Raw genomic sequence first — 13,581 nt, 5'->3', positions numbered from 1 at the left:
GAGGTTGGCCCACCCAGAGAGCAAAGAGAAAAGAGTCAAAGTCCATCAGCCACAAACACTTCCTGACAAGAAACAAAGATGTCCCTGGGGGTTCGCATTCTGACTTAAAGAATGACTTTTTCACCTTCAGAAAAACAGCCAAATAGCATCAAACAATTTTGAATGATATGAAATCAAGCCCCCTCCAACCACCAGAATGCACAATTGCAGGCTCTGGGGCACAGTAGGTCGGAAGATCTCAATAGAGGGACAGAGGAATGGAATAACTTCTCTTACCATTGACGACACTCAAGATCATGCTGCCTGAGTCTCTCACTTCATCAAATTTGGCAAACACTGCGTGTAACCTGGAAAGGAAGAGCAGAATTCATTTTTTTTTTCTGACTCACAAATTTCCTCAAAGACATAGACATGCCAACATGTATTAGAGACCTATTACATACATATAATGCAACTTTATGGATAGACATGCACACATATGGCAAATCAATGCATGCTGCTTATCTAACTCTTGGGGCTGACTAAGAAATTAAAAAGGACAACCCAGTACAGCTACTTTACTGCATTTTTATAAAGAAAAGAAATTGGAGTGGAGAAGATCAACGGGAAGGGGACTGGATCAGGTCTACTTTTTTGACTGACAAGGGGATCCCTTCAGGTGTGAATACTTTCCCTTAAATTCTGGAGAGGCATCTGGGCCAAGGAGAAATAAAGTGCCTAATTAGATTCCAGATCTAAGCTGGAACAAATCTCGGAGGTCATCAAATACAATTCCCTCCATTCCAAGAGAAATGAAAATGAAAGCCAGGATGAACATCTTCCCTAAGGCCTCACAGAGAGCAAGCACTGGAGAAGGTTCTTTGTCTCCCAAAGAGGATGCTGTCCCCCCAATGGCACTTGTTCAAGGCAGTATAAGAGGCCAGGCCAACAAGCCCTCAGTCTACCTCTGTGGAGACCAGATGTCTGGGTCATCCCAAGCCCCAGGCGTATATATCACAGGAGCATCATGAAAATGAATAGACTAGTCATCTGCTAGCGGCTAAATCAAACCTTCTTTTTTCATAGGAAAAGCAGAGGTGAAGTTGACATTCAGAAAGGCATGGAAACTGAGGTCTGGAATGAGGGAAAGTGATTTTCTCAAGCTCACTCAACTAATGAACAGAACAGAATTATTAGCATCTCTAGGATAGAGGACTATGGGCAATGAACTATGACCCAAGTGCAGGTATCAGATATAGTGCTTAGCCCCCCGTAAATAATAGATGAATGGAACAGAATTCCTCAAAAGTTGCCTAGAAAGCAGAATTAGATAAAGAATTCAGTTTTTCTAATGACTCCCTCAATAAAATTTATTATTCCACCAAAAAAAGAAGAGGATCACCAAGATGAAGTTAAATGACATGAAAGTGGGAAGCCAGATACTATGAAATAGGAAGAAAAGGAAGCTGACATTCACATGGGAGGAAAAAAATCTACAAAAAACTGAGAGCTTGGAGAGGGCAGAGTCAGGAGCTGAGGAGAAAGCCCCTCCATGGCCTGGCCAGGTGACTAAAAGGAGCCCCTCAATGGCCAGGCCCAGGACCAAGATCAGGTAAATGGAAGTGGGCAGGAGTACTTTCAGCATTTCTCAGATCCATTCTCTAAGCGCTTCTGTTGGTGAGACTGGATCTCTCAAACTGGCCCAGGCTAGGAGCACTCCCACAACTGTTGGGTCTGGACCTGCTCACTCCTCTTTCATGTGGGTGCCAATCATTCAGGTGACTCCCCCTGAGCTCCAGGGATCCACCTGCAGCCAGGGTTCTGCCCAGTCTTTCTCAGGGTTGTTTCTTGGGGGAATTACTTCTTGTGTTTTTGCTCAATGAGAACTAATTAAAACCTGATGATTTCAGTGAAAAACCAAGTCCCCAGCTGAGACCTAGGGTGATAAACTGTATTGAGGCAGGAAGGGAATAGCAGCAAAGTCTATCTTTACTAGTGAAAGCCCTCCTTCAAAGGCAGAGGAAGTTTCTATCATGGACAGGCTTCTGAGCCCAAAGAGGTTGCCTATTGCCTTGGGTCTTCTGCCCACCTTACTAGTGGCCTCATTGGGAAGTTCTGTCCTCTCCCTGATGAACTTCACACTCAAAGCCTCTGTGTGCCTATTTCCCCTGGAGAAGTGGGGGAGGAAGAGGGGTCCTTAAGGAGCTCTGTCTCTGATCTATCTCAAGTCAGAGCCTCCTCCAGGCCAGCTTCATGGACTTGGTCCTTGCAGACTCTTGAGAAAGACTGGCTCTCTTCCAGGAGACTCCCCAGTGTTCCAGGGTCCTCTGTAAACCTCTGCCTCATTCCCCTGGACATATCTCCCTGCCAGTCTCCTCCCCATCACCCTTTCTGGCATTAAGGAGGTCAAAGATTCTCCCTCTGCCTCAAAGAGCTTCCTCTTGTTTAGGTTTGGGAATGTGCTCACCACGGCACTGCCTCTTGGTTCATAACCTAGCATTATCAAAAAGCAATACTTCTGGGGGTGGCTAGGTGGCACAGCAGAGAGAGCACCAGTCCTGAAGTCAGGAGTACCTGAGTTCAAATCTGGCCTCAGACACTTTATAATTACCTAGCTGTGTGACCTTGGCCAAGCCACTTAACCCCATTGCCTTGCAAAAATCCTAAAAAAACCAAAAACCAAAAAACCCCAATGCTTCTGACTGCCCCCCCCCAGACCCTGATGGAACAAAAGAAGGCATGAGCTACCCTTCCCTCAGTGGGACTTCCTGCTACTCTATTGAATCAGTTCTTCAACTAACATTTGCTTCCACGCCCCAGGACCCTGGGCCAGGCTCTCTTCTCTTCTCCCTCCGCTGAGTGCCCTCTTCCTCGCCCCTTTAGTACCAGCAATGACTCTGGGCAGATCTTGACCTTGGGGCCTGTGACCAGCTGTGGCTAGGAGCTCTTCCACCCTTTCATCCTTTCTGTGGAGGGCTGACCAAGTTCCCACCCAAGACTAGAGGTCGGGGTTCTGGAGATGTGAGAGACACTTCTCAGAGGGGGTAAGCTGAGGCACCTAAGAGATATGGAAGTTTAAAAACCTCATCAGGCTTACCGGGCAGCAGGGAGGCCTCTCTTGCTGAGGTCCACTCTGACTTTCTCTCCCACATGTCGATAAACCTCTACCATGGCCAGTATTGCAGCATCCCTCACCTGTCAAAAGGAATCAGGAGATAAAAAGAATTGAAATATTTTCTATCACTGTCTCCTAACCAAGCACACACAATTAAGCACCTGGGGTAAGATCTCCCATTGAGGTTTCAGTGCCTCAACCAAGACCAAGCTGGTGGGGTCATATCCAGGCCTCCCAGATCACTTCTGCCTCAGACAAAGTTCTGGCTTAGGGTCCTAGCTGTCTCCAATGCTAGAACATGGGGAAGACAGAAGCTACCTAATGCTGGGGCTCAAAAGACCCACCCCCACATCATGAAGGGTCTGTACTGGACCCTCTCCAGCCAATGCTGGTCTCTGTGGATCCCACAAGAGATCCTCAGCCCTGCCTAATTACTGAGGATGTGACTCAAGGAGCTCCCTGAGGAGGCTTGGGAAAATACCAGCAGAGGAAAGTTTGGGAAGCAGGACAACTTTTTGACAGAGGCTTCAAAACACCAGCTAGTCCCTCCTGTGCTAGTCCTGACATAAGGGGGAGGCAGCCTGCATCTCCACCTACAAGCACCTGGATAGACTGTGTAGGTTCAAGTCTGACTCTCTACCAGGTACTCCTTATTGAGATCCCCCAACTTCTTCCACCAGGTGTGAGTTGAGCTCTGAGGGCTCACAGGTGCTTACTTTTCCTAAGAATAAGGAATTCCAAGAGCTGAAAGGGACCACAAAGGCCACCAAGCCTGAGTCCCAGCAGACCAGAAATCTTCAAGATAACAGGACTAGAGCTCTGGTAGAGGGAGGTTGGGGCTGCAATCCAAGGGCCTGCCTCTCCCCACCAGGATCATCTATGGTGGTCCCCTGATGCTGGCGGGTCAAAGCAGTGCCAGGAAAGCTCTCTCCCATAAGAGCTGCTCCTTCCTCATGAATGGTCTGGGGGGACAAGGGTGTGGTCAGAGCTCACAGTAGAGTCAATGGGGTGGGGCCCCAGAGGGTCATAGGGAGTCACTTGTGAAAAGCCTTGGCCTGAGTGCAATCTGAGGCTGGGGGGTTTCAACGCTCACTATGTCACATTCTGCTGTGGATTCATGCACTTCTTTATACCCCAAAGTATAACTTTACACTAATGTCTATTAAGTTTCATTCAAAGAAAACCAGACAGATATTCCAGTTATGCCTGGCCATGCCAACTCTCCTCCCTTTCTACTTCCTGAGAAGTGGGCAGCCACATATGAATTGTCAGTAAAAACTAGGAACGACGGCAGAGCAAGTGCAATGCCTGGGACTTTGGAAGACCAATGTTCCAACTTGACTTAGAGCTGAGTCCATTTGCTAGCCCTCATTTCCACAGTTCAAACAAATGCTTGGTTAAGGAGCCTCTATGCATACTATCCCCCTAAACAGGTCTTATCTATCTGAAACTCCAGGCCCTCAAGGTCTTGCTTCTTTCTCCAGATACTAGAAGAGGACAGGTGAGAAAATGGACCCTCCCCCGTCACCCCGCAGTCTCTATGGGACCAGCCATAATAAATTTCATGATAAAATAACCTTCCGCAAATTAGAGTCCATAGGTAAGCCAATGAACAATCATTAACTGCATTAAACACTGGAGTGAAAAAGGAAGGCAAAAGAGCAGTATCTACCCTCAAGGAGCTACCAGTCTAACATGCAAAAAGTGATGAATAAACAAGGTACAGCATGAGTAAATGGGAGATAGCATGAGAGAGAAGAGCAGGGGAGGAGATGGGTTGGTAAAGAGTTTCTCCAAAAGGTGGGACATGAGGGAAGCCAGGAAACAAAGATGAGGAGGGAGGGAGTACAAGGTGAAGAGAGACAGTCAGGGAAAATGCTTGACGAGCAGGTTAGTGTCATCGGACCCCAAAGTATTGAGGTTGGAGGGAATAAAAAAAACTGGAAAAGTGAGACAGGGGAGAGCAGGAAGGACACCGACTGCTGAACAGAGGATTTTAGATTTGAATCTGAAAGTAAGGAGAAACTGCGAGAGTTAATTGAGTAGAAGTCCTATGCTTTAGGAAAGTTCTTTTAGTGGATGAATAGAGGATGGATTGGAGAAGGGCTAGAGGCAGGCAGACTGCTCCAGCAGTTACTGCAGCAGTCCCGGCACAAAGTGATAAGGGCCTGTGCTAGGGCAAGGATGAGATCAGAGGAGAGAAGAGGCCTATGGGGAGGGTCTGCAGAGGTGAAGCAGGTGTGGCAGAGGTGCAAGTACTAGGCTTTGACATAGAGTTGGGGGTGGGGGGAGAGACTGAGGGGTCCAGCATGATTCCTAGGTTGTGAGCCTGAAAGCCTTCTAGAGGGATGGAAGTGCCCCTGACAGGAAAACGTAAGTGACAGGAACTTTCAAGAAGTTTTGGACATATTAAGTACAAGATGATTACTGCACATCCAATATTTGAAATATTTAAGGGGCAGTTAGGTGGAGCAGTGGATAGGGCACCGACCCTGGAGTCAGGAGTACCTGAGTTCAAATCCGACCTCAGACACTTAATAATAGCCTAGCTGTGTGACCTTGGGCAAGCACTTAACCCTATTTGCCTTGCAAAAAAAAAAAAACCCTCCAAAAAGAAAAATATTTGAGATATTTGAAAGCCAGGTATGAGACTGGAGGTCTGCAGAGAGGTTTGGGCAGGAAAGGTAGATTTGAGAGTTGTGAGTATAAAGAAGATCATTAAATCCATGTGAGGTGATGAGAACACCGAGTGAAATAGTATAGAAGAAAAGATAAGGGTCCAGGACAGAACTCTGAGGGACACCTATGATTAGAGGGTGTGGGCAGGAGGAGGATCCAGCAAAGGAGGCTGAGAAAGAACAGTCAAGAGAAAGACAAGAAAAAGCAGGAGAGAATAAATGGTGTCATGAAAACCTGGGTAAAAAAAAAATATAAAGGAAAATAAGGTGAGCATCAGTGTCAAAGGCTGAAGAGAGGATAAAGAGGATGAAGACTGGGAAAAGACCACTGGATCTAGTCATTGAGAGGTCACTGTTAAGAGATTGCTGGCAACTTTGAAGAGACCAGCTTAACTGAAAGGTGAGCAAAAGCAAGATCACCAAGAGTTAAAAAATAATGAGAGGGAAAGAAGTACAGATCCAGGTATAGATGGCTTTTTTGAGGAGTTTGGCCATAAAAAGAGAGATATGAGGTAATAGGAACAGAAGGTTCACTGAAGGGTTTTCTCAGAATAGGGAGCACATGGGCATGATTGTAGGCAGGAGGGAAGCAGTCAGAAGGCAGGAAGAAACTGAAAATTAGTGCTAGAGCAGGGAAGATGAAGGGTGGGTAGGAATTTTTGAGGGAAGAGAGGATGGAACAAGAAGAAGGGCAACTTCCTTAGAGGAGCTGGGAGTAAAGGAGGAGAGAGGAATCAAAGGCAGTGGGTGATGGGAGGAGAAGAGAAGAAGTTCACAATGAATAGCCTCCATTTTTTCCTGTAAAATAGGAGGCAGGATCTTAGCTGAAAGGACAGGAAGAGAGGGAGTCACAGGTTTGAGAAGGGCTGAAGAAGTTGGGAAGAACTGCTAGGATGTGGGAAAAGGGAGTCAATTAGAATGCTTCTAGGTCCATACTTGAAGCTCACAAAGTTTGGTTAGAACCTGCCAGTTCAATTCAATTCACTTTGAATGAGGCAAGCTAGCCTGGAGGAAGCTTGGTGCCACCTGAATTCATGATTCTGGAGAAATTACTTCACCTCTGCTTGCCTGAGTTTCCTCATCTATAGGGGGGGTGATCATCCTATCCTCTCTGTAAAGTGTGGGCCTCTCCCAATGGAGTCCCTCTGTAGGAATGTGAGCTGCGAGGCAGTAGTGTGCAGCCAAAGCCAAAGCTCACCATGTTCTAGCAACAAGAGCAACTTTATTTTGGGGAGGAAGCCAGAAGAGAGGGGGAGCAGCCCTCTTCCCATCCTCAGGAGTCATGACAAGAGTAGCCGCACAGCTCAGGGACTTCTCACGCTAGAACCTGCTGGGAACTCTGACTCACTCACCCGCATCTAACAACACACTTGGCAAGGCTGCATAATCAGCAGTAGGAAATATTGCTAACTGAAATTTAGGGACTTCAAAGAAGGTATGGGAGGGCTTGGTTGCATACTTCCAAGGGTAAAAGAAAGCCAGTAATTTCATCAGTGAACATAAATACTTTTCTTACCTGACCATTGGAATCTCCAAATAAGATGCACAAATGTGGCACCAACTTGCTGAGCACTAACGATTGTGCACCATAGCTTTAAAAAAAAAGGAAGGGGGAGAAAAAGCTTAGTATAACAATAACAGAATCATGTATTAAGCCATCATGCCCACTACCTTTAGCCTCTGAAGAGGCTCATCATTCAATTTAGGATAATGAAAGAAAGGTGGGGCAAAAAGACTGAGAAAAAATACAAGCAGAGACCATATAGAATCATGGACACTGCATGAAATAAGTAAGGAAAGGATGTATCAAATTAATAATTTTGGAAATATAACTTCCTAGAAAAAAATCAACACCATTAATCATCTGGGCACAACAAACATGGCCAGGTCTTCTCTAAAACAAAGACAAGAGTTGAACCCCCAAGGTAACCCTGCCCACAACAGTCACCAGGTTTTGGGCATGAGTCAATGGCAAGAGCATCTTTAATGTAATGCTTTTTGCTTTTAAAATAAAAACCTTTAGACGTTGTTGAAACTTCTCCACTGACATATGTTCTGCCATCTATGAGCCAGGTGTCACAGAAATCTGTAATCAACAGTTGGCAGGTGAGGGGCAGCCAAAGGCTCCAGAGATCTAGGGGATGGGCCCAAACAAGAGCACCAGAAGGATTCAGGAAGAAGGTGTGGAGGGGCTGGGGTGATCCACACATAGAGGAAGACAGAAGCAAAGAACAGTCAGAGGAAGAAGGTCATGGGGAGGTAAGTTCACCTGAGACCCCATGGCAAAACAAAACGAACTGGGAACTAGCCCAAATACCAGATACAAGAGAATGTTTAAAATCCACCAAGACTTGAAATAGGCAGAGCAGAGATCACCACTAATGTTTTAGAACACTTATAAAACAATTCCATCATCTCAAGGGCCAGAAGTAACAGAGAGAGAAAAGGGACGCACAGAAAATATGTTTTAAGGGCAGTCCTCCAAGATACCCTCCAGACTTCAAGGACCGGTCATGCTGGGAAAGCCCCATGGACAAAGGAGAAAAGTCATCTGAGAAGAGAATGGAGCAGTCTCTGAAAGATGTAGAACCTTAAAAATGAATCAACTGCTCACCATCAGAAAGAAAAATCATTCCCCTGACAGGTTCTCAAAGACAGTCCTGAGCTCAGAGACAACCACCACCACCCACTAATGATCATTCTTGAAAGTCAGTGGGCAACACAATTGGCCCAGAAATCAAGACTCCTCCATCTCAAGGTCCACAGGAATCAGCAGGAAGTCAGGGTAAACTAATCCAAGGGGTCAACACAAGGGATGATAAAAGAGACTCCCCAAGAGAGATTTTTTTGTCCCTGAGGCCAAATATTGCCCCCCCCAACTTAATGTAAAACCAAAAACATCTATACAGCCAAAAAAGTCTCTCAGAAGTGACAGGTATCACTGGTGAAAAATAAAGGTCTCCAATACCCATGAAAACATGTCATTTCTGCAGCTTCAGAAGCCAAGGTGGGGAGATTGGATGTGGGGAAGAAGGGAACATTATGTTTTTAAATTATTCTGCTTACGTGTTTAAGGTGGCAATAAGACACAGACAGACACCTTCCCGGGACCGATAGTTCTTGTGTTTAAAACCAACAGTCAAGTGCTCCCAAACATACTAGTGGGAAAAAGAAAAAGAACAATCATGAATTATTGAAAACAAAATGACTTTGTATCTATCCCCTTTACCAGAACTGCTTCTGACTTGACCAAATCTTGTTAACATTCAGTTCCTGAAGAGATTGTCTCCTCCCCTACTACTAAGCCACAACTGCATCACCTTGCTTTGTCATCTAGTTAATGGAGACCCTGAATTTGGATTCTTCTCCTGCATGCAGCCCCTCCCTGGGAAACACCTAACACATTCTCAACACTTTCTCTAAGGGCCTCCACCCAGGGCCTACCCCAGAAACTCCAATAAATGGATCCCACTGTCTTTCCCTTGCAATGCAGCCAAAAGACTCTCTGAGGTCCAGGAGACATTTCATTGGGTCACTGTTGCCTGGCAACAGCTGCAGGGTGATGAGAAAGGCCTTGGCCATCCCTGGTTCCCAACACTAGGATCTCTGTCTGACTCCTGGGCTGACAAACAGCTGATTTCTTTTTTGACAGAGTCCACTAGACATTGAAACAACTAAGCAACAGTCCAAAATGGTTCCCCAAAGGAGGAGAATGCCGGCTTCTAAAGGAACGAAGACTTCCCATTTTCACAGCTCTTTGAATTGTTCCTTACCCTGCCCCCCCCACACACACACGCGCGCATGCGCACAGTCCAAACAATTCCTGTATCCGTGAGACAAAAGATTCTGCCATAGGCTGGCTTAGTTTAGTGATCCTTTTCCCAAACTATCACAGAATCTATTTCCATAATGAAGATATTCTTAAGTTCTCAAAATAAAACTCTTACACTGAATTTTTTTCACAACTGTCAGTCATGTAAAGGCCAATTAAAACATTAGGCCACGTATCATCAAGATCACATGACATTAACTGACCAGCCAGAAAAGACCATCAAGAATGGAGTTAGAAGCAAAGGAAAAGGCTGGTCCACACCACCAACCCCTCCCCAGACCTGGTCTCAGGAAAGCCTCCTTCAGGCCTTCAGAGGGAGTGCTACACTGGGGCCAGAAGTTCCTTTACCCATCCAAATCTAGGCCTAAACTCCCAGCCCCAGGGGTCCCTGGTGCCCTGATGAAGTCCCTATCAAGTCCAAAACACCAGAGGGACAAAAAAGCCAGGAAGCAACATCATGCAGCCTTTTGCAGTACCTTGGCAAGTTCAGTGTGTGACTAGTTAGTAGCTGACTTTTTTTTATCAAGTCTGAAGACCAATGGCTGGCCTAGCTAAACAGGGCCTGCTCCACACCAGGCCCTGTCCTGCACAAAGCTTTACAAATAGGATTTCATTGGAGCCTCCCAGCAAGGAGGGGAGGGGCTGTTATCACTGGCCAGATCTGACCTCAGGTCTTCCAGAGCCTTTATCTTAATCTTTGCACAGGTTTTCCGCCCCCTCCACCTAAGAGCACCATCCTCCAAGGGAAGGAAGCCTACCATAGGTGAAGCTGCTCGATCAATGAGTTTCAAGATCAGATTCTGCGCTTGTTCTCGGACTTGGTCTTTGGAATCTCCCAGCCGATCTATTAAAGCTGAAATGACTGGAGAAAGCAAAACAATTAAGGACAACCCATGACAAGCAGCCTCTAGGACAGCAGCAAGGAATAGCTGTGGCTTTAGAAAGAGAAGAACTGAGAGGAGTTTCACCACAATGACCACACTGGAAAGACCGAGGGTCAGTGCCTCAACTCTGCCTTGCCTCCATCTTGGTGACCCTTTGTAAGAGGTACCAAAGCTTTGGGTGAGAGAAGAAAAGGAAGAGTATGAGCCAGCTGTATCAGTCTGAGGGACAGGGACCAGATCTGTGACTTCCCTTGGGCTGCCCTGGCAGGGTGGCAGGCAGCGGGGAAATGAGCCTAGGGTCCCCAGCCCTTAGGTGATGCACACCTGGAAAGGAATTCCCTCCCTTCCCCACCCCCTCTTCTTGCTCCCAGAGGGCTCTAAGGATGCCCATTGCCTCTGGAGGCAATGCGTTGCAGGGGGAAGCAGCAGCCTTGCTCCTCAGGAAGGAGGTCCAAAGAAGGACGAGCAGAACAGTCCCAAGTCAGGAGCCATATTTTTCATGGAGATGGGTTAGGTTCTCCTGGGCCCCCCTGAGAGATGATCCGGACGTCAGGCCCAGATCTTGCCTTTCCCCTTCCTCCTCTTCCAGGTTTTCCCCCCACATGTCCCTCCACTGATCCCTAGGATGTCTCCATTTCCTGGCTTCCTTCATGACTGAACTGCAATGTCACCCACTCCAGGAACTGACCCAGAGATAGGCTGCATCTATTTTGTCATCATGAAGGCAGGGACTAAGGATGCTGGGCCTGGGTCCAGGCTTGCTGAAATGCTGACTGCCCCGCCTCAGTGGAGACAGGGAAAGGCAGGCAGAAGAACAGGGAGAGACTAGGGTCACAGGACCCTTGGAAGAGGCCACCAAGAAAAGAATGAATGCCAGCATCAGGTTGTGAGGCCACGAGGGAGAGGCTGGCAAACCAAGCCCAGAGGGGGATGCTGACCCTAGAAAGAGCCATTGGGGTGAATGATGACTGGAAGCCAAAGGGTGGGGGCTTAGGAACAGAGAAAGAGAGAGAGAAAGAGAGAGAGAGAGAGAGGGAGAGAGAGAGACAGAGACAGAAACAAAGAGAGAGAGAGGAGAGACAGGAAAGAGGAAACAGAGGAGGGAGAGGGGGAGAGAGAGAGAGAGAGTGAGATCAAGAAAAGGACACCAAAGGAAGGACAGGTCTGGGAGCTCAGCTGGGAGGATGGAGGGATGGATCCAAGGAGGGCTGTTGTCTGGAGACAAGAGACACTGAAGGTCAAGCAAGGAAAGGAGGTGGATAATCAAGAGGGTAATCTCTTGTAGAGAACCCTGGGGAAAGGGATAACTTCATATGATGATAGTGGACAACATCTGGGCCATGGGACATGAGGGGAGTCAAGGGAGACTCGGGATGGGAAGAGCAGCTGGGGAGAATGAGACACAAAGGAAGGATAGAAAGTGAAGAGATGAGAGAATGGACCAAGTCCTCAAGGCCTTCCAGTGTACTCTGGTCCTGTTCAGAGGACACAAAGAATGAGGGGCAAGGGATTTGGGGGCTGTGGTGGAATCAACCTGGTTCAGCAGGGAGCAAAGGAGGACAGGGAAGTGAGGGCAGTCAGTGTACAGGTACAGCTTGGGAACGCCCTGAGGTCTTAGGTTTGGTGGGAGCAGGAGATGGAGGGAAAGAGGACATGGTATAAAGTGATGGCACCATACCATCAAGAAATATCATGAAATGAGGCATCAGTAGGAGATGACTAGATCCAGGATGCCCCCGAGGCACTGGGATACTGGGATACCCCAAGTACAAGGTCAGAAGTAAGGTAGGAAAGAGCATCTGGGAAGATGGCAGCAAACTCCTGAAGGTCAGCAGACCACAGCTCCCAGAATCTGGAGAAGGGGGTAGACATGAAGTGAGGAGCCTCCAAGAAGGAGAGGGTACAGGTGGCAGGGGGAGCCAGGGTGTCCAGTGCAGGTGGGGTTGAGAAGGGAGGTCACTAGGACTGAGTGTTGGGGAGGGGGAGGAGAAACAGAGAAAGAGCTTCAGGATGACGCAGAGCATTCTCACCCAAGTCGGTAATGCCCACCTGGGTGGCCTTCACTGGCGGTCTACCTGGAGTCCCTGTTCTGGCCTTCAGACAACATTCTCTATCTTTTAGCCCCTCCCACCTCCAGGCCCTCCCTCAGAGGCCTGGCCTCGTCTCCCCCAGTCAAAGCCACCTCCATCAAAGAGCACCCAGGAAGCATTTACTCTGGCCTCAGCAACACGCTGAGTGCAGAGGATACAAAGACAGGAAGGGAACCCTGGGTGCCCTCGATGCTTCCGATGATAGGAGGAGGACAACCGGAGAGAATGTCCAGAGCTGAGAGACGGGGGGATGGGAGCCCAGGTAGTGAGGGACAAGGGGCAGGGAAGCCAGGCTCCTGGAGACAAACATCACCTGGAGGTGATGGGGAGCTGCTGGGGTTTACTGAGTAGGAGGAGCCACTGGCAGACGTGTGGTGTTTTGGGAAAATCACTTTGGTGGCTGAACAGAGAGAAAGAACTAGAGCAGGAAAAGAAGTTAATACAGCTAATGTGCGTGTGAGGGGGGTAGGTCCCAGGCAGGGACACAGGGTAGGATGCCCAGGCTTAGGGTTATGTGGGTGTGCATGTGGGTATGGAGAGTTGGCAGGACGTAGGCATGTGTCTGTCTATGTATGTGGATACAGACAGTGGCCACTCACACTGAAACAGGGCATTCTCACAACAGCCCTGGGGGGGGGGGGGTTTCCACAGTTTACAGTGGAGAAAGCTGAGACAGACGGGAAATGCTGTGCTTAGGGTCACACTGGGAGTCAGTGGCTGAGGCTGAGTTTGAACTCAACTCTCCTAACTCAGTCCAGTCAAACAGTCTGGCCATGGTGGTGGACCCTAGATGTTTCAATGCTCTCTGCAAACTCTCTCTCCTCCTGGCTACAGTCAAGTCTTCATAACTCCCATCTCTGTTCAGACCCAACCCTGAGACCTCTCCAGAAGCCTCGCAATGCACCAACAAATGATGCCTATTGCCTCTGTCTGCTAATATCTTCATCAACATGTCCGCTCAGGACCCCCATCCTTTCCATCGGTTTACACCAGACTGTTTGCC

General features: G+C 47.9%; 1 protein-coding gene across 20 annotated transcripts in view; it reads right to left on the bottom strand.

Moving 5' to 3' along the window:
* CLASP2 (cytoplasmic linker associated protein 2) overlaps positions 1–13,581 on the bottom strand; it is a 146,277-nt gene that overhangs the window by 107,310 nt on the left and 25,386 nt on the right. For 19 of the 20 annotated variants that reach the window (XM_074199343.1, XM_074199336.1, XM_074199340.1 and 16 more), the window contains exons 3-7: positions 10,363–10,466; positions 8,839–8,930; positions 7,289–7,364; positions 3,077–3,174; positions 277–347 (exon numbers count right to left, since the gene is read on the bottom strand). In XM_074199343.1, coding sequence (XP_074055444.1) covers positions 277–347; positions 3,077–3,174; positions 7,289–7,364; positions 8,839–8,930; positions 10,363–10,466 — 441 coding nt within the window. Of the gene's footprint in view, positions 1–276; positions 348–3,076; positions 3,175–3,810; positions 4,082–7,288; positions 7,365–8,838; positions 8,931–10,362; positions 10,467–13,581 lie in introns of those variants that run through there. The other variant, XM_074199355.1, reaches the window with a different exon arrangement.

The sequence above is a fragment of the Macrotis lagotis genome, chromosome 8, assembly GCF_037893015.1.
Source record: "Macrotis lagotis isolate mMagLag1 chromosome 8, bilby.v1.9.chrom.fasta, whole genome shotgun sequence".
In the NCBI taxonomy this organism is placed as follows: Eukaryota; Metazoa; Chordata; class Mammalia; order Peramelemorphia; family Peramelidae; genus Macrotis; species Macrotis lagotis.
Note: the sequence above shows the minus strand (reverse complement) of the source record. Positions and strands in the feature narration are given on the sequence as shown.